The sequence below is a fragment of the Athene noctua genome, chromosome 4 (assembly GCF_965140245.1).
Source record: "Athene noctua chromosome 4, bAthNoc1.hap1.1, whole genome shotgun sequence".
NCBI lineage: Eukaryota > Metazoa > Chordata > Aves > Strigiformes > Strigidae > Athene > Athene noctua.
Genome location: NC_134040.1, coordinates 10,289,420 through 10,314,841, shown reverse-complemented (window position 1 = coordinate 10,314,841; position 25,422 = coordinate 10,289,420). Strand labels below are relative to the sequence as shown.

The following is a 25,422-nucleotide window of genomic DNA, read 5'->3' as shown; positions in this document are numbered from 1 at the left end:
ATTGGGCTAGTACAGATTTAAAAAGTGATCCCATCATGACTGTTGACTGCAGTGTTCCATATGCTGTGGTACATGTACTATTACTGGTATATGAACCACTTCTGAATCTTAGGCATGCATGAGGCAATGGCAGAGGCGGCAGCAGCAGCAGGAGCAGCAGTTCCTCACCGCTTACTTTAGACACTTGCCAAGGAAACACAACTAGTGTGAACGAGCATAAAGCTACTGGTGCTTCCATCTGATGTAGGACCAGGCTGAGGAAAGGCGAGGTGAAAGCCACGGGAATGATAAACGAACATGCCTTGGGTGAGAGAGGGGGTGAGCACCCCAGTTTGGTGTGATGGGATGCGGGTGATAGGAAGCTGAGAAAGACAAGAGTTAGAGACAGGGGGTAAGATGCTGTTTTGATGGGATAAGAGTGGCAAGCTAGGTGTCATACAGATAAGCCCTGCTCTGTGGTAGCAGAATGTGTGACAAGAAGGTGAGGTCAAGGCCATGGTTTGGAGAAATCATGCCTATGCAGGAAGGAGGCTATTGCCAGTCATGTACGGCACCATCTGCCTCTGCCCCCTTGCCAGTGCTGGCAGTTGAGCAAAGGTCTGTGAACAGCAGGTCTATTGCAGAGCTTTTCTCCTTATGTAACTCCCAGACCTTCCTTGATGAAATGCTGGTTTTCTGGGGGGTAATCTTTAAGAATCCTGCTAGCTTTTTACGCTCCATTTTTTTTTCTAGAATCTTTTCCTGCAGGTTTAAAACGCGTTCATCTTTCATAGACCTTTCACCAGACTGAGACTTTCTTTTTTTTTCTTCTTGCCTGCAAAATCAAAAAGAGCAATGAGAAGGTAAAATAATATCAACCCACAAAATAAATCCATCTGGGCGTATATTACTTTGATAATAATGAATTTGCTCTTGCTTCTGGGAACCAGCTAGACTCAAAACAGGTTTAAATCATATAGCTTGAATGTGGTATTCACAACTTGCTTCTTGTTTATGGAACAGCATTACTAAACAGTATGGAATAATTTCTTCCCACAGGATGCCATGATGACAATATCTGAAATATTTCAAGCCTGCCATGACATTCTTTAGAAAAAGCATGTGCAGCACCTATGATAATAACTGCAGCTTTTTGCTTGTGAGACCATGGAGTTTTCATTAGTATTCATCTTAATTGCTGTATTCCTTGGCAAATGAATCTCATTGCCCAGATTCAGAATCTATGGGATTGTGATGTATTAATTAAGATTAGTTGGTCTAGGTGAGCATAAATTGGTAACACCATGTGCAGCATAAAACTAAGCCATGAGAGAGAGGTTATCGGACAGCCTTCCTTTTTTTTCCTTCTATTGTAGCTACTTTTCTGTACTCCGGAGTTTACATTTTATCTGTTTTTGCTTACTTTCACCCAACTGGCACAATTTACTCACAACTTCTTCATGTAGGTTACACCACATTACACAGTGATTCACTTAACATCCAACATTTCCAGTTGCCTTCCTGAGTCACTTCCTGAACCTCTCTGCTGTTTGTGTCATGCTATCTGGTTAGGATAACACTTCCTTATGCTCCTTAATATTGTGATATTCCCTGCTACACTGAGATTGAATTTTAACACTATTCTGTACATCTAAAAATTATGAACTATCACTTAATCTAATTGAGAACATGGATTATTTCTATTTGCATTGTAACAAGGCATTGCATTCCAAGGGATATAGGAGAATATAATAATATGTAAATACTTGATGATTAAATATTGTCAGTGGGAATAAGCAACAAAACCTTTCCTTACATGCAAATCCAGATTCTTGTAAATACAATTACAGGAAATAGAGCAAGAGGTTTAACATCATGAAGCAGCAGCAGCTGCTTCTGAATTAACACTGTGAATAGTTGCTTATCCTCAGAGTAATATTCAGTCCTCTTCTACATGAAGTCATGTGCGGTTCATCTACACTATTCCAGAAAGCTGCCAGTCCCACAGATTTTCAGATGCCACACCACATCATAACAGAAACCCAAAGAGGGGAAGGAATGAAAAAAGAAAGTTTTAAAATTCTCTGTTTCTGTGATGGTCAGTTGAGAACGTTCAGATCTCAAGATAGAAAAAGCTCATACAATCTCTGCCACCCCTTATCACGTATTTCCTAAGGAAGTAAGGTTAATAGCCACTCTGAATGGGGTACTATATACTTAGAAAAATGCTCTCCAGATTCAATAGAAAATTATGTGATAAATTATTGAAAAAATATGCAGAAACCATTTTAATTTTACTTCTAAGTTTATTTACCACCTACTAGTATTGAATGAGCACCTTGAATGAAAATCAATCTTTGAAAATCACACTAGTTCCTAAAATGTAATGTCAAACCTTTGGTCCAAAAGATAATTTGTTGATTTTCTTTTCTTTTGGTCTCCGACAAGAGTCCTCCATCCCTTTGTGAGTCTGACATAATTAAAAACATATTTTTCTACCAAAGACTTTGAAAAAAATTGTAATATTTTTGAATTCCATATGTATGGTTTAACATGGTTTAACAAACTAGTTTTTGCTTAGTGACCTTGTCAGAAACTACCTTTTAGTGTTAATCTACTACCGATTTCATTCTCTATTCACTTTCCATGTAAGTTATATGTACAGTTAACAGCAGAAAGATTTTGGCTCTCTATGATCAAGTACAGAACAATTTCATCGCTGATGGGTAAAATGTAAGGGTCTTTCTATTTAAAATATGTTCCAGGCATTGTAAACTGCAGTTGACATCCCATATTTCTTGTCTCAATTATTTCTTAGTAAATATAATGAATTTTTAAAATGTATAAGTATTTTTTTCCTTCACATTTTACAAAGTTGTCATGGAGTTTGGCAGTCTAGTGTCTTCTTACTTACCTATCCCTTGTAATTATTTAACTATCTGCCCTGAAATTTTAGCATCTGGCCAAATGGACTCTAGGTCCAGTAGGTCATCCGGACTATAACTGAAGAAGCACCAATTCAGCATTAAAGGTTTTTCTGCAGGAAATTAAAACACTTGAAATAGTTGGATTAGGTCTTCCCAGCTGTGTTTAAAAAATGGGGAATTCGAAGATTTGCACAGAGGATTCCTCCTGAAAACTAATAGTTTGCTCTTCATTTACATTTTCAAACTCCAGCTGTACATTAAAAATATAAGGAAATAGAGGTATGACAGCTCTTAACTGACTCAATACTTGTAGAAGACAGAGTAAAAATGTCTACTTGACCATTCTAGGGATCAAAATATTAATTTACGCAGTTAGAACTATACTTATAAGCTCACCTTACAAAATGCGGTCTTATGCAATAAACAAACATATTTTTAAAAGCAGAAATAGTATTGCCTTATAGTGCAATAAATATATATATTTTTAAAATTTCCTCATACCTTCAGCCTCAGTGACTAGGGCTGTCTACTTAACAGTACCTTACCTTTTTTTCTGTCCTGCACTATATCATTCTTAGTTATTGCAATGAGGAAAATTAATGTATCTGTTAACAGTTCCCTGTTAAGGGAGTCATTATTTTGACATTTAAAAACACTACACTATTAGATTGATTGCATTTTGTACTAATGTGAGGGATTTAAGCACTCAAAATCTGACTCCCAAAACAATTAATTTATTAAGCACCTAATTTTAGGTGGGGAAGTGATTGCTATTCATAACAGTGTTTTCCTCATTTGAAATAAAGATTATCAATCTGTATAATCAAAGTTCATTCACAGAATCACAGAATGGATGAGGTTGGAAGGGACCTCTGGAGGTCATCTTGTCCACACCCCTCTGCTCAAACGGGGCCATCCAGAGCCACTTGCCCAGGACCATGTCCAGACAGCTTTTGAATATCTCAAGGATGGAGAATCCACAACTTCTCTGGGCAATATGTGCCAGTGCTCAGTCACCATTACAGTAGAAAAGTATTTACTGATGTTCAGAGGGAGCCTCCTGTGTTTCCTTTTGTCCCTCTTGTCCTCTCATTGGTCACCACTGAGAAGAGCCTGGCTCTGTCTTCTTTACAGCCTCTCTTCACATATTTATATTTCTGATTCATCATTGCTAACAAAGTTCCTCCTTCTGTTTCAAAGCTAGTGAAGAACTCATTACCAGCAGTAGGGACTGAGAAACTAAATCTTACTTCCTTATTGCAAATACATACACAACTCTTAAGTATTTATGAAATTTGCAAAATTAATGAAATCACAAATATTATGAAGTACCAACCAAAAGTCCTTTATATTGCTAATTATTCAGCTTTTTTCATTATTCTAGGCTATGTTTTGGAGATCTAAAGCAACAGCCTGGATCCCTAGCAAGAGCTAGGGACAGCATGGCATATGTTCCCCCGTTACATCTTTCCACTTCCATGTGCTTGTGTGCCCCTTCCCTCAGCTGTGTGCTGCATCACAGGGTTGTGCTGCCCGGGTGTTGGTGCAGGTTTTGGAGGATGGGGCTCCATTCTCCCCTCCTCACCCAAGAGGCCTTTCACCCTCCAAGTCAGACCTGGACAGTCCAGAGAACACCGGCTTTAAGGAGCTTGTTCTCCTTAGAAAGGACAATCACATTCATCCATAACCCTCCCTTCTGCTTGTTCTCCCTCTTTCTCCTCGTAACGAGCCTTTCCCCTTATCTTCCAGCCATGGCTGCCCTCACACTATTTCCACATTCCTCCCCCCACAGTTCAAGGTCTTGCACTGGTGTGTGGTCAGTGCCCCTTGTCAAGGAGGGGTTTGAGCACTGCAGAGGCAGAGAGCGAAGGAGTGCTTTGCCACCTTGGGAAACATACCATTTTTTGTAATCCAGTGCTGAGACCTCATTGTGCTACACAATTACCACAGTGTGAGATGGGAATGGGGTAAACTTTTGTGTTGGTGGGAGTCTGTGCATCTTCCTCATGTACAAGGAAGTCAAGGAGGATTAGTGTCAGTTCAGAGTGTCACCTGGAACTGCAACCTTCATCTGGGTGTTGCCTGGACTTGGAGAAGGGAGGAGGCTTGGGCAGCAGGCACTGTCATGTCACTTGAAAATGAGCAGGAAAACAAACAGGGCCAGAACATGAGTGAGAACAGAAATAAGGCTGGCTTCCATCTACCTTACATGTGTGCCAGTGGCTGGTGGGTGCATGGATGTGCTACTGTCATCTATGTGGGACAAAAAAAAGGATGGTGTGGTGTTCACTACCTGGGCTTGAAAAGGAGCCAGGAATTGAGTATTGTGAAGTTTTGTGAGGTAACTCCTCTGGACAGCTTTAAACCACGTGAATGGTGAGAGCACACAGTCCCAAGGTTGTGCTAAATCCAACCCAAAGTAAAATCCCCCAACCACAGATAATGTGGATGGAGGGAGCCTCAGCACCAACTGGTTTGATCTGCTTGGTTCTTAGTGCATTAAATTACTTGTAGTAATAGATGTAGCCTCACTGGAATGAAATGGAATCGTACCTGAAGTATACAGGCACATAACTTTAGTACATTAGCATGTATTCAAACATTCATAAAACTTTTGGTGCTGATGTTCGAAAGCTGAGAACTCAAATGTTTGTCCACTTCATATGCCAGTACTGATTTTCAAACTGTGTGAAATTCTAGCAATTAAAGGGATCTGCTGCATGTATACTGAATTGATTCTTAAGTGTTCTGCAAGCACTCACAAAGCCACTGCTGTGATGGATGTCATGGCTTGCAGACTATTAAGGGCTGATGTCTCTGTAATTTTTCATGTTACATTTCCTATTTTGTTTAATATAGCTCATTATATGCTTGCTCAATGTGCTGCTTTTGTGTTGATGTATGTCTGTTTGTAAATAATATTGAAAGGAATTGGCTTGGTAGGGACCCAATTAAACTCCAGCTGACACTAACTAAAGCACATTTGTTTAAAAAAGCTTAGCTGCCATACTTTAGCTGATTAGCAGTAGCTTTCAACATAATACAATTTAAGATATAACATGTAATTTTATATTGATGCATAAGGGTATCTTATGAGGACCATTGTTAAGATTTGCTATTCTATCCCTGTAATTATGAATTAATTCTGTAAACATAAAAATTTGCCTTTTACATCTCCTGTGCAGCATATCAATAATACAGCCCAAGCAATTAATCACTCACAATGACCTGATAGATATTACAGGATTCAAGATCTGTAAATCAGGTTTAACACACAAAGCCTATAGTTTGTTCAGAGAGAAATGAAAGCTGCAGCAAAGTGTCTAGCATTTGTAAATAGGCCAGCATGCTGTATTGCTGTATTAACAGAAATCACACTAGATTTGGATTCTAGATGAAAATGCATGAAATACAGCCCCAAACAACAACATTCCTGGTATACTTTGATAATGCCTCTTTATAGTAGATGCCTCTAAGTTATGTACATAGATTGCCTGGGAGCTCTGTAAGGAAAGGTCTTACATTGTCTATAATGAAACTATATTTTCTTATTTGGAGAGCAAACAGGGCTCTGTTAAAATTACTGTATTACTTATCATTAGTCTGACTAGAAGCTTGCAAATTAAGTTCTTAATTTCATTTGAATCCGACTATCTTTGGCATGCTGGTCTGTTCTAAAAAAATTTCAAATGTCAGGACAAAAAGTGAATCAAAGTTAGCTTCTCATTGAAGCATAGCTTATTTCAGGATCAGAACAGTTTTAGATCTGAATTAATCCAAAGAGTCTATTTTAAAGGAACCCACCACTATGCAAAATCCACAGACTGGACATCTACCTTAAAAACCAATAAGTAGTTACTAGTGAAACAGGTTTTATGTATTATACAAGTTCTTAATGCCTAGTTGGAATAATCTCTAGTGGAAAGCAGTGGCTTGAGTTTCTCCCGCAGGCTCTCACAATGCTGAATGTTTAGTGATGAGAGTGTATTTCCAGCTGCAACTCCATTTCAGGTTCTTTAGTCCTAAAATCTTTTCCCGATATGTGCCATAGAAGAGAGGGTCACTGATCTATGCAGTCAATCCACTGCAGCTGCAGTTATTGATTCATTAAATTCATTAAACTATCTTCTTAAGTACTAACATAGTAAAACTTCAGTCTTTGGAGATTAACTGTCAGCAACAAACCAATTTAAAGCTGGGACTAGTGAAACCTAGTTAAATGAATACATCAATACTGCTTTCTGTAATTGAGATTTAGGACTGGATGATAAATCAATAACGTGAATCGAACTCTTAAGAAGCCCCCTTCAATATCTCAGCAATAAACATGAATCTAAGAATGTCTGAAGACATGTGTTTTTAGCCTGATAGAATATGTCTTTAGACTGTCAGCCTGAACATCTGTTTGTAAAACAAATATGGCAAGACAAGGACTAACCTCCCGAACCCACAAAAGTGAAAAGGTGAAAGACAACTTGCAAGAAGGCAATGACAAATAGTGAAGATTCAATAAAAATGGCATGAGATCAAGAGGTATGCCATATTTTATACTTTTACCCAGGCTTTCTTCCTGCTCAGCTTTATTTGTAAAGAGCTTTAATTTAGGTTTTAAACTCTTTGTGGAAGGGACCCATCTTCTGCATATGTGAGGCATCTATGATGGTTATGGATCCTTTATGATGATGAATAATAAATATGATAATGAATAATAAATATGAATAATGAATTCAGAATTTGATAAGAGCCTGTAAGCAAAGAATTTTCTCTTTGATCTACTGCTATAATGTATTTAATTTATAACTTATTATTGTTATCAGAAAATCTCCTTCCTAAAACATTTTAAACTTCTAGAATAAAGCCTGCCTTTTCACATAACAAATGAAGTTCAAGGAAGAAAACTATAGCCCTAATGTTTAGATGAAAATGAGAAATCTCTTTAAGTGGCAAGCTAGAATCATTCTAATAACATCAAATTAGTTCTGATTATCTGAAAAGGAACAGAAGAAAGTCAGAACTTCTTTCTCAAGATACAATATTGGCTCTGAATCCTGGGGCAATACTGGCAACACTAGCCTACAGTGTCTTCAACCATAAATGATGAAAAAGATTTGTTAAATCTGATGCAAATTATTTTCAAGAATGAAAAGGAAATCCAGGCCTCCAGTGTAATCCTTGCCAAAAGTCATACTGATTTATAAAAGGGCAGTATTTTGCTCTCTACTTGTTTTTCTCCTCAAGGGGCTAGCAAAATATTAACAAAGTTGCAATGTCTTAAATGTCACATGCTGTTTTATACTGACTTTAAAGCAGCTGCTCGTCCAAGTTCTGCTCTGAACAGGGAAATCTGGTCCAGTTTGTCTAGAAGAAGTTGTTCCTTAGCTTGTTTGTCATGAATTATCTGGTCTCTCTTCTCTTCCTCTGCTGCCTTCTGTGCTTCTCTGAGTAGAGCGAGGCGTTCACGTAGTTCCACTATTGACATTTCACAAATTAAACCATGGCCACCAGTCTAAAGAACATGAAACACAGGTTTAAATAACACTGTAAATACCAAGGGGACAGTAAATGAGTAAAACCAGAATATTTTGACTGCATTCCAAATCATGCTGGATGTATTTTGACTTCAAGAAATACAGGGATGCCCTAACCTGTTATTTACAAGCTGTTTTTAAGGTGTAGAGCTTATCTTTCATATGTGTAAAAACCACAGGGCTCATAAAACAATTAATGAAAAAAATACTGGAAATATACAATAGATTAATCATAAATACAACATATTTGCTGCCCCAAAACCTGACTTATCTTTTAGTTTTATTAGACTTGTGAAGTTCTAAAATGTGTAAAACTGCTTTTTTTTTTTTTTTATTTTGTAAAATCAGAACATAGTTTACACTAAAAAATATGCGGGTTTTTTGGTATTTATATATTTCCAAAGTATGGATTTGATCGATGATGGCATCTACTGTCTGAAAACAGCAGAACTAAACAATGCTTTGTACCCAGGAAATTCAGATCTTAATGCCCAAAGTTAAAATATTCAAACTCAAACGTTTAATGAAGACTTTTTAATATCCATTTTGCAACAAGAATATAATGAGCCTGATTCTGAGATGTAAAGAGAGACTTCTGCACCTTAGTTTGCATATGAAGACAGATGATTTCTGAACAGATTTGTGAACACTTGAAAGTTTTTAAGCCTTGCTCTTCCGTATACTCTCCCTTTCTCTATGTCTACATGTATTTACATCTGTATATAGGGCAAACTTGCATAAACCCACACAAATACTGAGCTTCTATGTAGCTTTCTTTGCAAAATTTAATGAATTTCACCCCAATTTCTGTTGCCTATCTTAACCTAGGCACACAGCTTTGGTGCGTATCTTGTACCATACACAGCATGTTATAATGGAATATATGGGTGCAGGAAGTCAAGATGACTCTTGCTGTACAGTTGTATAACATTAAGAGTGAGACACTGGTTAGGATTTAATCACAAAGACCTTGGTGTACTTAGTTCCATAGAACTAGTGACAGAAAATTAATGAGAAAGTTTGGAAGGGATGAAGGGGGGATGTGTGGAATCCAAAAGAACAAGCGCTCCTCCAGATTGTATTTCTCAGACTGAAATTAAGTGGTAATGATAAACATATGTAAGTAAAACTCATTACAATCCTTTTAATGGAGAGAAATTATTCAGTTAAAAAGCCTTCATTTTTTCAAGCAATCCTTTTTAGCAGGAAAAAATGCCCTGAGCGTGTTGTTGACAGAATAGTAGTTGCCTTTCTGCTTTTGAGCTTTTCATAAAACAGAACATGAAGGGGAAGGGAAAAAAAAGCATAGGAAAAGAGAAGGATGCTCTGTCAAAGACAGATGCTCAGATTGTCAGTTTGGCTGCAAGAGTTGCCCTGGGTACAGTCCCTCTTCTCTGGTCTGGGATGCCTTCTAAGCAGTCTAGTCAGGTACTCGTCCTCCAGTGATCATTTTGTTCAGAGCAGTGGGTCCATGAAACAGAGGGAAAGCCAAAAGAGATGAAGAAACCAGCAAGATGGGGCAAGAGGGGCAGGGGCAATAAAACCACAAAATAGAGTATGACAAATAACCAGACTTGGCTCTCTGCTGCCACAATATTGTGCTTAAGAGGGATTATTATCAACTTAGTCTGGAGAATCTAATGATACAAACTTGTCAAGTGAAGGAGAACGTGTCTTGGGTGGCCATCCCTGGGGACTCCTCTAAGATTTCCAAGAGTCCCTCCTGCAGTTTTGGTCCCCATAGCTTCTCTTTATAAAGCTCCAGAAGTTAAGTCAGTAAGAATAGATCATCATTCTTTTTTCACCTAAATTCTCACTCTTCAATTTTGTCTCAGTGGTTTCTGTTTCCATGCTCCTCATGTGTACCAAACATGACCTAAACAATGCTCACCAGTAGCATCAGTAGAAGACTGATAAAAGAGTTAAATATTAAGCAGTCTTTGTTTTTGCATCTCTGAAAAATATGTACTACCACAGGTTACTGAAACAGTAAATGATCATTTATCTCCTTCTCAGTGCTGTAATACTCTGCCTTGAATTTAAACTATCAAGTTGTATTCACAGGAAGTGAAAGGAAAATTTTTGCAACTGGGCATATATACCAATGGTAGTATTTGAGCATGGCAAGCAGACACCAAAAAGGTCTAGGAAAGAGAATTTCCTAGAAGAATATAATGGTAGAAGCTGAATATTTTGAGTATCTGCATTTCAAAAATACTCAGTGAAGACAGTGAAATGGTTCCCAAAATATAAGCAGTCCTATACTTGTGCAGTAGATAATGCTGGTGTTCAAGCAACTTAAGTGCCATCAGGGAAAGAACTGGCACTTTAAAAATTACGAGAATTAATGAGAATTTTATGAACACCTATTTAATTTCACTAAGCCTGAAAAAGCATTTTGGAGAAGGAAAAAAAACAGGGCAAGCTATCACCAAAGGCGTGCTAATTCACTCAGAGTGCTATTACAGTAGTGAGTATAAGGGAACTGTGAAGGTGAGATAGATTTGGGTTGGAAGGGACCTTTAAAGATGATGATCTAGTTCCAATCCCCCTGCCATGGGTGGGGACATCTTTCATGAGATCAGGTTGCTCAGAGCCCCATCTAACCTGGCCTTGAACACTTCCAGGGAGGGGGCAGCCACAGCTTCTCTGAGCAATCTGTTCCAGTGGCTCATCACTCTCAATGCAGAAATTTTTTCCTTATATCTAACCTAAATATACCCTCTTTACGTTTAAAACCATTGCCCCTTGTCCTGCCACTACAGGCCCCGGTAAAGCATCTTTCTCCATCTTTCTTATAAGCCGCTTTATGTACTGAAAGGCCACAGTAAGGTCTCCCTGGAGCCTTCTCTTCTCCAGGCTGAACAACCCCAACTCTCTCAGCCTTTCTTCATAGGAGAGATGCTCCAGCCCTCAGCTCATTTTTGTGACCTCCTCTGGATCCACTCTAACAGGTCCATGTCTTTCTTATGCTGGGGGCCCCAGAGCGGGACGCAGTACACCAGGTGGAGTCTCACAAGAGCAGAGGGGGAGAATCATCTCTCTCATCCTGTTGCTCATGCTTCTTTTCACGCAGCCCAGGATACAACTGGCTTTCAGGGCTGCACATTGGCAGCTCATAGAGAATTTTTCATCTACTGATGTCCCCAAGTCCTTCTCTGCAGGGCTGCTCTCAATCAAGTATCCCCCAGTCTGTATTGATATTGGGGATTGCCCCGACCCAGGTGCAGGACCTTGCACTTGGCCTTGTTTAGCTTCATGAGGTTTACAAGGGCCCAGTCCTCAAGCCTGTCAGGGTCCCTTTCCTCAAGTGCATCAACTGCACCACCCAACTTGGTGCCATCGGCAAACTTGTTGAAGGTGCACTTAATCCCCCTATCTGTGTCATTAGGGAAGATATTAAATAGTACTGGTCCCAGTGTGGATGCTTGAGGGACACCACTCATTACTGGCTTCCACTTGGACATTGAGCCATTGACTGTAACTCTGGATGCAGCCATCCAGCCAATTCCTTATCCATCTAACAGTCCATCCATATCATTCAGGTCCATTCTCTTGTATTTCCAGTATGTATGGCCTTTATGGCCACTCCATTTTCAGCAGCCTTGGACTTTGGTAACCCTTCACTTATGATAAGCTTGAATTTTGAAGGAAATTTCCATATATGACTTGAAACCTGTTGTGTTTTTCTGCTTTGTGTTTTGAATTAAACTAGGTGGAAAAATCTATTTAAAGCCATATTCTGTACTTAGAAACAAACAGTATTTCAGTGGAAGCTCTGTGTGAGGAGTCGATAGCCACTGTAAGGGGCAATGAAATGAACTATGTTCAAAAATAAGATATTACTGACATTCCAGCCACCTTCATTTTCCTGAATGAGACCCTGCACTATTTCATAGTTGTGATTGAAAAAGTAATGATGTTTCCATGTCCGTCTACATCATACCGTTGTGTCTTTGCAGCCTACATCTTGTGACTGAATCATCTGGGTAACAAATGTGCAGTCAGACCATGCTAAGGGCTCTGTTTAGGGTTGACACAATGTGCAACTCTACCTGAAGCAGTAAAAGATCTATTGAAGTACCTTTTGGCATTTCCATGCAGACAGTTTACAGTATCTGTGGTGTACAATAACTCTTTGTACTCTTCACTTTTTCCCCCTGCTTTTTCCATTGTGGTTCAGTAATATTTCTCCACAAATGGGTGGAGTGAGTCTGGTTTTGAAAAAAAGAGAATTGCCTACTTTGGCTGGAAATGAAGTGGACAAGTGATGGCAGCAGCCATAAAGGCAACCAAAGAGAGTAAAGGAGGATGGGTCATCTGGGAGGCTGATTTTATTTTTGTTCACTTATTTCAAACTTTAACATTAAATATATTCTAAAATGTGTTAAATGAGATGAGGGATTTATCTGGTGGCTGCAAAATAGTAGGTAGCTTTGGAATCAATGAATGGCTGATTTCTATTCAGAGGAGCAGGAGATAAAACCAAAGCATCATATTGACTGTTCCAACAGCCCTGTGGAAGGAAGACCTATTCCTTCTGTATGCTTTCTGCAGACTAGCCATGGATTATTTTAATTTGTGATCTTCATTTGAATACTCATGAAAGAAATGAAAGAAAAAAACCCAAAGGATTCTATTTAAAATTGCTAGTGTAATTTTATATTACTCTATGTTGTTCTTTCAATGTGGATAAGAAAAATAGAAGGGTATTTTTCAGCTAACCTGCTTCTGATTTAGTGGTAAGGAAACAGATTTCTGCATGATGCTGCCTAAGTCAGGAAATTCTGCATAACTGGGCATTGCAAAGCCCAATCTCAGGCATATCAGTTGTTGTGCATCAACAATAAGTCTAAGAAGTCTGGGATACATTTATTGTAGACTTAACCACACACACACAAGTCATTTGCACAGTACATGCATAATGGCTCAGAAGGTTTTGGGTTCTCCTGACAATCTCTTTCATATACCTGAATGTTGATGGTTTTGAAAGCAAAGGAAATTAATTTTGCTAATTACCATGGCAATCACCACTGCAATATGAACAACTGTACATCAGTCCAAACTTTTTGTTTATTTGGTCCTTACTCAGGACTGACAAATCTGTGAATTTGTGAAGATGGATAGAACATGTTGTAATTACTTGCCAGTCACTTTTTGAAAGATATCAGGAAACCCAGATCCTATTGGCAAAATTCAAAGTTCAAGGGAACTAAGATTTCTCTTACTGTCAGAATACTCTTCCTGGTAAAATTTTCATTTTATAGACTTTGTGAAAGTTTCCGTTCAGATCTAACCTTTGTGTCATGGAGTCACCTTGTACTTAATGCTGTGCATCCAGACTGTGATATATCTGCATGCAGTACACAATTCCTCTGAATGTGAGAAACATATACAATATACCTTTATGTAAAAAACAGTAGTTGTTCCTTTTGAGCTTACCTCTGTTAAATCAACAAACTTGTGTCTGACACTTGGTAAAGACTCAATAGCTCGTATTTGTTGAATTAGTTCGTATCTTTTCTTAAGCTTCTCCTCTTCTTCTTCTAAAGCTTGTTGAAGAAGTTCTCGACTTTCTTCACAAACTTCCTGAACTGAAAGATAAGAACCAATCTCTGTTAGCTGGTTGCATATTTTAACAAGTAGTCCATCTGGAGGAAAATTCATACGCATTTGTGAATAACAATAATACTACTGATCTGAAGCTACTTGAGGGAACAGTCTGTCATTGGTGGGAGGAATGATTAGAGAAACAAATTAGTATTTCCCACCTCCACTATCTATCATTCTATTCAGCACATAAACATACTGTATACATACATAAAGTAGACACTTTGAATTACTGCTTTGTAATTTCTGTTCTAATTAGTGCATACTGTGTCGTTTACTAAAAGGATATTATACAGTAGCAAATATTCATAGTTTTTTAAGCTATATATATCTCCTAGAAATCACTGATTTGCAAAGGCTGGTAGGCTTTGCTAGCCCATTTCAGAGTGGCTGAATCCTCTGCCCACCTCACCCCTTACTGATACACATATGGAGATAAACAAGCAGAGAAAAATCTGCTTACCAAAATATGCACAACTAGTGGTAGCCTATTCATACAGTGAATGCATGGCGTTGGATTGGAACGTGTAAAGCCATGCCAGTCAGAACAGCTTTCTCCCTGGACTTTATTACCTAATGCATTCACTGAAAAATTTTCTTTAAGAATAATGGAGGATAACATTATTTCCCTACATCCTAATGACGTCTGTCTTGGAGGTGCTACATCCTTCTCCCTTGTGGTACTGTCCTTCTGGGAGATGGCTTTTCTTTCCTTAGCTACAGTTGTCTTCCCTGGACTGTCTTCTCTAGAGAAGACAATAATCTTGAGCCATGATTCTTTCACAGTGGTTGCTAGGCAAATCGTCTCTTAATGATATGAATCACAAGAATCTGAACTTAATAAGTTGATTTGACAAAAAGTACAGTCATTCACATATGCTACGTTTTGATGGAAGGGAAACTGATTGTGTAATGTTAGTGCTGTATTTCTCCCTTATAAACAAAGAGTAATTCCCATGACCAGTAGTTTAGAATTTCTAATCTACCCATTATCAACTTATTCCTGGAATTCATATTCATGCATTCATGGGAATGTATAGCCTGGATCTTGCCCTCAACCTCCCTCTCCTTTCTGTAAAAATTTTCATTGGCCCACTACAAGAAAGATTAAGTAATTTGGGGACATTTGGCATCATCTCTTATTTTTCCAGAAATTTATAAATACCTATCTGCTGTTTGTATTTCTGGAGCTTTATTTTTGCTTGCTTTGCATTCTTGTGTCCTTCCACGACCTGCTCCACCAGCTCTCTCATTTCTTTCTGTTCCTGTAGACGTTTCTCTGCATACAGGTGCATCAACTCTGCTTTCTAAATCCCAAACAAACAGGTGAATAAAACTTCTGGTAACTGATGATGTGAGTGCCTCAAATAATTGAAAAAGGGCAAGGGCAATTGAATTCAAAGTATTACATCACCTACAAAAGCAAAAAAGGACATTGTCTGGGGACAACATAGAAACCCAGATTTAAGCTCCCCTCTCTGTTTTATTTACCCACAACAGTCCTCCATAACATTTGCACTGCTATTTTCCAGGATTCACTCCCACATTTTTCTAAAAGCAGACCAAAAAAGCCATCTCTGGATCTGGTTGTGAGATATCAAGAAGAGTCCTAATCTTATACACAGGTAGTTGTGTGCCTGCAGAATCTTCCTGGGCCTAAGTCATATCTCTGTAACATACAAAAGTCCACTTTTGGCTATCATGTCCCTTTCTTTCTTCATCAGGAAGCAGGAAACTGGATTTTCCCAGGCTAGATTCCTTACCGTACTTTCTGTTTTAGATGAAAGGCTAGAGTTTTAAAAGAGGGAGGAGGGTTAGCATGCGAGCTGTTGGTGAATGGGCAATCGGTGCTCTGTACTTCTGGAGATCTCCATATGGATGAAGTGCCCTGCTAGCATCTGTTGGCAAGTGAAGGGAGCTGCCTGGAATTGGTCAGGTTAGAGCAAGTTGGATTTGCACATCCCCAAATCTATATATATTGGACGTTTCTATCAACAAATAAAACACATATGCTCTGAAATTGAGGTGAATATAATAATTACAATGATTTGTGAGCGATCACACTATGCGCAGTTGTACATACTAGGGTTCACTTTAAGATCGTGCTACAGCCTGTCTAAACAGACATGAAGACTCGATGCCAAAAAAGGTTTAAAGATTTTATAGGACAGAAAAGGAACTCATTAAGCAAGTTTCCCTTTTACAGCATGTCCTTTACGAAAATCTTGTGCATTTGTGGTCCCATCTTAAGTTGCTGAGTCACTGCAGAGACTGTGAGAGGTGGCCAAGAGAAAAGTACTGGCTGGCCTACAGGGCATAGCAGCAAACTGGGCTAACAGAAAAGCAAAGCATGTGATAGTGACTACGAAGACTTTAAAATCTATACTATTAGTTATTTCTTGATCACTTGTTCAGTTTATAGGAGAAGCACTGGAAAAATGTAATGTGAGTTGGGGAAAAAAAAAAATAATCTAGCAATGTTTTGGGGAAACTGTAGTTTGCCAAACCGGAAACTGTGTGAAAATACTTTTTTGCATAATATTCAGTTTTCCATATATAGAGATCCAAAGAGGGTTCCCTGACTGAATTTTCCCGTAAGAGAGATCTAGTCATGTCAGATAATATGAAGTAAATTGAATTGCATCAGTTTAAGAAAACAAACTATTTCATATTTGTGGCTCTCATTTTAACAAGATAATGAAATTAGTCATATATTGGTGATTTCATTGCAAATGGTGCTTAATATCTCAGTATCTGCTCAAAAAGGATATGCACAATGACATGAATATAGGGGAGAATGCTTTAACCTGTTTTATTCAATTTGCTTCACAAGTGTTATCAATCAAATTAAACACTTTAATGTATAAGTATTGCTGTATCTGGAAGTTATAGCAGTATTTTTCCATTGTTTGCAGACTCCAGTGAGTAAAAACACTGTATAGAACTTTTACTTCTTCTTATAGTAGGTATCATCTGTGGTATGTTATGCACTGAGAGAATGTAAGCAAAATTTGAGCAATGGTGTATGTATTACCTTTTCTCTCATTAGATCAGCTTTCATCTTATTTTCTTGAATTACATTCTGATGGGCTAGAACTGCCTCTTCATGACTCAGTTTCCCTTGAAGCCTCCTACACTCTATTTCAGCCAGCTGTTCTTCCAGATCTTTTCCACGCATCTGTTTTTGCCATTCCAAGAATTCAGAGGGGTCTCCAGCCCCTCGTAGCAAATCTTCAATTCTGCAAGAGAGAAGGAAGAATATACTATTCTAGGGATCTGGCTCTGCAGCCCTGCCTTGGTTCGTAGTTTGTTGTGATAGAAGGTATTTGATCTCTGTAGAGAAAAAAGGCAGTCATCACAAAGTCATTCAAGAGATAAATTTTAATTCCAGTGTAAAAGCTGTTCCTACTATGTGGAAAGCCAGGCTGGAAGAAGGTGCATGAGGGCATGGATCTGAAAGTTTTCAGTAAAACAAAGCCCCAAGAGAGGGCAAACTTTAACTACATATGGATTCTCATAAGGAGCAGGGAGAATCAGGCTGAAAGTATGTACATTTTCTCAGAGGATTACTTTGCTTAGACGTAGAAAGAACAAATAACTTTTCTCTTTGGCAATCTTCTTGGCCACTTTAACATAGGGAACTAAAAACTTTTCTGCTTAATTCTATTCTGGTTTGTATTTTGTCAAATAAATAATACTGCTGTAATGATGCAAAGAAATATTCAGCAATTAAGCAAAGCCACATTCTTATTTGTTGTGCTGGCTGAGAGAGAAAAGCATAGCAAAGCCCTGAGGCAGGCCCATCAAAGTCCTTACAGCAGAGGAGTGAATGAGCCAAGAACTAGGGCAGAACTAGAGACACAAAAATGCAGTGAATTGCATCTTACTGCTGCTCCCCAATGCATATATATATATATATATATATGTATCTATTTTGTCTTAAATGCAGCTGAAGATTAAATCTCATTAATATTAAATAGTGTTAAGTTACAGGGAATATCTATTCCTTTGCTGAGTGGAACAAAATTCTGCCAGACATAGTGGACAGTATCATATGTAATGCAGAATAACCTCAATATACATACATAGCTGGTAACAGAACCTGAATGATGCATAATATCTTACCACTAAAACCCTGATCCATATACCAAAATTTGCTAGGTTCAAAGACTAAATCCAACCTTAGGCAGTCATTTTGGGACTTAAAATACCAACAATATTTAGTGCTTAACCTGCTAAGTCAGGTGGATTAAAAATAATATTCAATCAAGATGACATGATATAGGCTGTATCTTCATTAAAATCATTAGTGAAAATGTTCTGTAACTCTAGTTATAGAATGCAGTGGCCATTCAGGAGTCACCCTCTCCCTAGTTAATGTCAGGTGAAAACCTGTGCTGCTGAGTAAGGATTCCTGACGTCAGGGGAACCCTTATGTCAGTATTCCTTAGAAACCAAAAGGACCTGCAACATCTTATTCCCCACCTCTGCCTAGGATTTAGTGGCTTGTGTTCAAAGACATCTCTGTTGCAGTGCAACCACATAACATTGGATCAGACTGGAGTAAAAAGAACCATATGAGGAAGAGCTATGAGAAGTCCTGTTGTGTGTGTAGAATTTCTTCCCGGAAGCCACATTTAAGCTGACGTTAACAGCCTTTGTCCTTGCCTAAACTATGTGGTAGGTATGCCTGCGCCCAGCCTGGTACCTTGTTGGCCCTGCCTTGTTGATTTGGCTTCCTGGTTTGACCTCAGCCCTGTCTCATCACTATGGACTCATCTAGCAATCACTGGACCATTGACTGACCCTGCTGCCTTTGACTGGATGTGCTCCGCTGCCTTGCCAGGGTACTGTGGAACTGAGCTGCTTGTCAGGGCACTGTCCCTTCATGCCATGCTGTCACCCTCAGCTCCTGGCTTATCTTGCCTTGTGGAGCAGCACAATCTTAGTCTTCTATATCTCGCTGTCATAAAAATGGACAGGTATTTTTATATACATATATAAGCAATTTCAAATATCAAATTTAGCATGTAGTTGACCACAAACCATTGAAGAAAACTGAGATGTTTGAAATTATTTGGCTTATAAAGAATCATAGAATGGTTTGTGTTGGAAGGGACCTTAAAGATCATCTAGTTCCAACCCCCCATGGGCAGGGACACCTTCCACCTGGCCAGGTTGCTCAGAGCCCCGTCCAACCTGGCCTTGAACACTGCCGGGGAGGGGGCAGCCACAGCTTCTCTGGGAAACCTGTTCCTGTGCCTCATCACCCTCACAATAAATAATTTCTTCATTACATCTAGTCTAAATCTACCCTCCTTCAGTTTAAGGCTGTTATCCCTTGTCCTATTGCTACATGACCTTATAAAAAGTCCCTCCCCATCCTTCCTGTAGCCCCTTTAATTACTGGAAGGCTGCTATAAGGTCTCCCTAGAGCCTTCTCTTCTCCAGGCTGAACAACCCCAACTCTCTCAGCCTGTCCTCATAAGGGAGGTGCTACTCTGCCAAGCAGATTCCTGAAGAGGCCAAAGTTTGCTCTCCTGAAGTCCAGGGTAGTGAGCTTGTTGCACACCCTCCTTCCTGCCCTAAGGATCTTGAACTCCACCATTTCATGGTCACTGCAGCCAAGGCTGCCCTTGAGCTTCACATTCCCCACCAGCCCCTCCTTGTTGGTGAGAACAAGGCCCAGCACAGCACCTCTCCTCGATGGCTCCTTTATCACTTGGAGAAGGAAGTTATCATCAATGCACTCCAGGAATCTCCTGGATTGCTTCTGCCCTGCAGTGTTGTCCCTCCAACTGATGCTGGGGTGGTTGAAGTCCCCCATGAGGACCAGGGCTTGTCTGTCTATGGAGGGCCTCATCTGCTCAGTCTTCCTGGTTGGGTGGTCTGTAATAGACCCCCACTATAACAGCTCCTGTCCTTTCCCTCTATTCCTGACCCACAAGCTCTCGGTCGGCTCCTCATCCATCCCCAGGCACAGCTCCCTGCACTCCAGCTGGTCACTGACATAGAGGGCGACACCCCCTCCTCATCTCCCCTGCTTGTCCTTCCTAAAGAGCCTGTATCCCTCCATGCCAGCACTCCAGTCGTAAGAGTCATCCCACCATGTCTCTGTGATGCCAGTCAGATCGTGGCCCTGCAAGTGTGTGCATGTCTCTAGCTCCTCTTGTTAATTCCCCACCTACGTGTGTTTGCATAGAGGCATATAATTTGGGCCCCGATGAAGTTGACTTACTGGCTGGAATTCCTTTGTGCTGCTCTTCAGCTGCTCTCCTGCTGACCTGTGATCCCTCTCCAGGCTCTGGGTATCTATTGCTGGCACTGGCATCAAACTGGTAGGAGTGGGATGGATTGAGGTTCCTCTCCCCTGGCAACTTTAGTTTAAAGGCCTCCTCACCAGCCTGGCAAGCCTATGACCGAAGATGCTCTTCGCCTTCTCTGACAGATGGACCCCATCAGCCCCCAGTACACCAGGTTTCTCAAAGTGAGTCCCATAGTCTAAGTAGCTGAACTCCCCACCTGTGGCACCAGTCTCATAACAATTTGTCAATTCAACAGATTTGACCGGCCCTTTCAAATGCCTTCCCTTTGACCAGGAGGATCGATGAAAAAAAACTACCTGCACTCGAGAGTCCCTTACTGCTGCTACCAGGGCTCTGTAATCCCTCTTGACACTCCTCAGAGTGCTCCTGGTTGTATCACCGGTGCCCACGTGAAACAACAGCGGAGGATAATACATATTTTATAATGGACATATTTTATAATGAACACGGAAATAGATGTGTATTTGGGTCATTATTTATTCTGGAGAATCAGAATAAATATAACAAGTGATCCTTATTGGATTTTGCAAGTGAACACTAGTCAGGGTGCTAAATCAGAACACAGTCACAGTGTATAGCATCTACAGCAAAACAATGGCTTTAATGTAGACCTTCATATCAGTCCACTTTTGTCAACTGTGTTTATAGAATAGCTTCCTAATGCCTTATGACAGATCCATTTTTTTAGTTTACCTGGAATTTACTTAATTATTGTTAATGTGGTTAATTATTCTACATCTAGGGATGTGAAACGGTCTGAGGAAGAAGCGTGATTGTACCTCTTGAGCTCCTGTTCCATTTTCCGCTGATAGAGGGCACCCTCTCTTAAAATAGCTGCAGCATTTAATTTAATAGGTATATTGTCAATCTGTGAGGAAAGCGAATATATATACTATAGTTAGTAATGTAAACCATAAAACAGAGTATAAAAACATTTCAATGGGTTAAATAAATTGACCTAAGACAGTGTAAATTTTGCTTAAAGCATTCATCTAGCGTTAATCTGACATTCACAATGAAATTGCATGCTGTTCATAAACCACTCAAGCTGCTTAAGAAATCAGCAAAGTCCCCCAAGTGGATTATAAATTTGTAATCACTCTTGGACCATGTCAAATCCCATAGAATGTGTTCGCTTCCTTTCATTTTTTTCAATGATCATATACATAGTGTGCAAGGTTCCATCTGCTTTGGACAAAGGAAATAAACTGCTTCTCTGAAAGACAGTAAGTTACCCAAAACCATTAAAGTAAAACACGAGCATTGCCTTTCGTAGGAAGGTCTAAGAAGTGTTTTAAAAATAATCACTATTATAACTTCAAAATATTTCTAAGATGACTGGCATCACCAATTTCCACATCCATTTTCTAGATAGTAGAAATGAAGTACAGTTCTCAGTGTACTTCCCAGTGACTTCCAGGCCTCATGGTGTAACTTGGACTAGATCCTGTGGCTTCTTTGCAGTTCTTCTTAGGACTAACTTCCAGACAACCTCTAAACACTGAGGGAGTAGGGGAACAACCTTTCTGCTGGTTAAAAATGTTCCCTGCACATGGAGGCTATTCGGAAAAAATATATCACCTTTGCAGAAACATGTATCTGCACATATATCACCTTTTCACACCTGATCTGATCTGAGGCAAAACAATGCTGGTGGGATAAGAGCTGGGATCGTTTCTGCAGAAAACAAAGTTTAGACATTACACATTTGACCTAAATCCAGATGAATTCGATGTTCAGAATCCAAACATATATTTAAATTCCAAATTAACAGCTTAATGAGTGGCTGAGAAACAGATGCACAGAATAACTCAAGCTATATACTGCAAATATTGTATGCACAAATATGTGCTGAAATCTCCTGAAATACATAAGCTAACTGGAAAAAAGGATGCTTTATAATTGATATTAATTGGGTAAGTTGAGGATAACAAACACATGCTATCACCTAGAAATTCACTAAGTAGAATTACTGTGTTTTCCACACAGATGGCACATTTTAATGGACAAAAAATAATTACCTGTTTCTTGGCAAAATGATGATATCTTGAAGAATTTAGGAAAAGAACACAAACCAATGTGTTTTATTTCTTTTGTTTGACTCACTATACTTAATCTTCTTAATGCCTAATGATATCCTTCCTTCCTTTTGGTCTGCTTCTCAACTCTCTGCAAAGTCTTCTGCATGATATGAATATTCCCGCCACAGCCTGATACACTATACTGTGTATAAAATGTCTACTTAGAGTAGACATTTTCTCTGACACATGTAGAAATTTTTGTATTTTTGGCAACTACCTGTGTATACAGATTTCATGTTCTCTACTAACTATTATTTGGAATAGACAACTGAACTAAAAATGATTATGGAAATACCTTTAACTTCAGTTCCAGTCTATCGAACAGAAATATGACTGTATGACAATGAAACAGAAATATGACAGCCCATGTAGGCAAAATAACTAGGACTCCTAAGAATATAAAAAATAAAAATAACTGAATAGATTCTTCTATGTCATGTGATATCAAGGAAGTTTTGAATTTTACTTGTTCTCTTCTTGTTGTAAGGTATCTTCCCTTTTTTCAAGTTGAGAAAATGGAAATAATCAGGAGTACTGCAGAACACTGTAATTCTTGTGGAAGAAAATTGTATTCAGTATTGCCACCTAATGAACACACAATAGCTCACCAAAACCAATAAATATGTAAAGAGGAAGGCTTGATCTGAGCAAGACGCAGATTGAGACAGTGATGATGCATTTGTACCATCTCGTTCTGCCAGTGAAAAGGATGAATAGATATTTTGTAGCAGCAGTGAGAAATAATTGCTGCTGCACATAATAAATGTGTCTGAAATGAAAAAAATATATATTTAATACACTGTGGGTGTTCTAAAAAGAGGAAAGGAAAAGACTAGTTGGTCAGAACATTATACAATTTCATTAATTTGAGGACAGATTATAATCTTATTTATACATCTTGGATAAACCTTCCTCTTAGGATTTCTTTGCTCACAGTGTTGCACAGGCAGGAAGGCAACAGGACGAGAAAGTATTTTAAAAGTCAATAACAATATCCCTATCTCAGCTTGAAAGTTATAGCAGCATCTTGAATATCACCTAACCAACCTTTAAGGCAAATGTGTTTAGACAAGATAAAATTGACTGTGCTCCTAGAGGAGATACTAGCAGGTGTTAGAAGTGGCCCCGATCAATGCCATAAGGTACCAGATCCAGATTTTTCTTTATGCAATTTAAGCAGATGGTTTGACTCTCATTAGTCCACACTAAGGTATTTTACATTATCAGAAAAGGAAGTGGAATATACACGGTCTTGAACTAAACCCACATAATTTCAGGTCATGCATGTTTGGATTAACTATGTAAATGTTTCCTGTTTTGGTTTTTTTCCCCTCTTTTGAGTGCAGAAGGAACGGGTATCTTACTACTTTTCTGTAATTTAAATGCTGCTGTATTGTAAGCAAGCAGACTGAGTAGGTGATACTGTTATTAAAGATAGCTTCAGTATGTGACAAATGCCAGATCTGTTTTAGAAATAGTTGCCAGATACCCAGTTCCCTAAGCAGGGGATCAGTCTTTCCAACGTGTTTATGAGCTGTACCTAACTACATAGTTTTCAAGAATAGGTAGACTTGCTCACAAGATATTTGAGGTCACAATACAAGCACAGTTTCCACAATAAATTACTCTGCATATGAACTTGAAACAAATACAAGGCGACAGACTGAACGAAGTAAGACTGAAGATTTATCTGTAGTACAGTTATTGCAGAATTAGCAAAGTGAGTTTTCATGTGTTACACCGTAAGGCGGAACAGCCCCTTTTTCCATGTTTACAATTCTCTGACCCTTGGAAATTCTAGCAGAGAAGCAATCAGTACAGTGGATTTTATGACCTCAGTATGTGTCTACAGGAAACAAGACAAACATTCAGACTGATTGTATATTGTGTATCAGACAGTCATTAGCTGGAATGATTGCTCAGCATTCTTTAGGATCTCATTTTGAAACAATGGTTTACAGACACAAGATTCTTCTGTCCCTGTGCTGAGTTCTTAAACCAGGGGTTTGCAGTTCTTTTCTTTTTTCTTTTTTTTTCCTGTGGACTATTCTCAGTCCTTACCATTTTACATAAAAACTTCTCCCTTTGTAATTGAAAACACTGTTAAGACAATATAGTTACACTGTGCAACTGCACACAACTTACCTGTCAGGGCCCTCAGGAAACCAACGGCTCTCAATTGCCCTGACCAGCCTCACCCAGGGCCCCCATTCACACCCTCACTGGTCTGGGAGCCCCACTTAAGCTCAGACACAGGCTGTGGTCCTTTCCCATTATGCTGGAGGTAATTCTCCTCCTGGTTGTCTCTGCAGTTCTGTCTTCTGCTGTCGTGGACCTGGGTTGCTGTTGTAGCTTGTCTCCTGACCGGACATCCTGGGTGGGCCCCAGACCTGACTCGTTACCTTGCTTTGTCTAATGATGACTTGCTGTCAGCAGAACCTGCAACTACCACCCACATTGTCACCTTCAGAGACTGTGGCCTGGTTGGTGAGGGCACAGCCTGTGCTTTCATTATCTTTGGCTCCTTGTTTCTCTTCCCTCCTGGAGTAGCCACACTCTTGTTGCTCCCTGACCATTTCTTTGTGGATTGTTAATGGTGCATAAGCCAAAATTTATGAGCCATAGACCAAATCCATCTAATGCTCCTGGCCACAGAACTTAGTATAAAACCATGGATTCCAGTAGAGTTTGTATTACCACATAATTTGCGTGTGTGTTTTGCACTCCAAAGTTTTCAAGTACATCTGACAAAAGTATCTTAAAGGTTACTCACCTTGCTTTGGATCTTTTGAGCCCGGAATGCTGGTTTTCTCTTCATACTGTCATGTGGGTTCTGCAGTTCAAACCAAAAATACATTATTTCATTTCAGAGACAGATTTTCACGTACTCAACAAAAAATATCATGATATTTACCAAAAATCACTCTTGAATATTCATCTAGAGTGACAAATACAGTCATAGGGGATGTAT

The 25,422-nt window shown here is 39.2% G+C and overlaps 1 protein-coding gene across 1 annotated transcript in view; it reads right to left on the bottom strand.

Moving 5' to 3' along the window:
- Positions 1-25,422, bottom strand: part of CFAP99 (cilia and flagella associated protein 99) — a 62,192-nt gene that overhangs the window by 1,917 nt on the left and 34,853 nt on the right. Inside the window, exons 9-15 of the mRNA XM_074903732.1 lie at positions 25,225-25,284; positions 21,150-21,238; positions 17,079-17,283; positions 15,210-15,351; positions 13,877-14,028; positions 8,207-8,412; positions 652-814 (exon numbers count right to left, since the gene is read on the bottom strand). Of these exons, the coding sequence (XP_074759833.1) occupies positions 652-814; positions 8,207-8,412; positions 13,877-14,028; positions 15,210-15,351; positions 17,079-17,283; positions 21,150-21,238; positions 25,225-25,284 (1,017 nt within the window). The remainder of the gene's footprint in view (positions 1-651; positions 815-8,206; positions 8,413-13,876; positions 14,029-15,209; positions 15,352-17,078; positions 17,284-21,149; positions 21,239-25,224; positions 25,285-25,422) is intronic.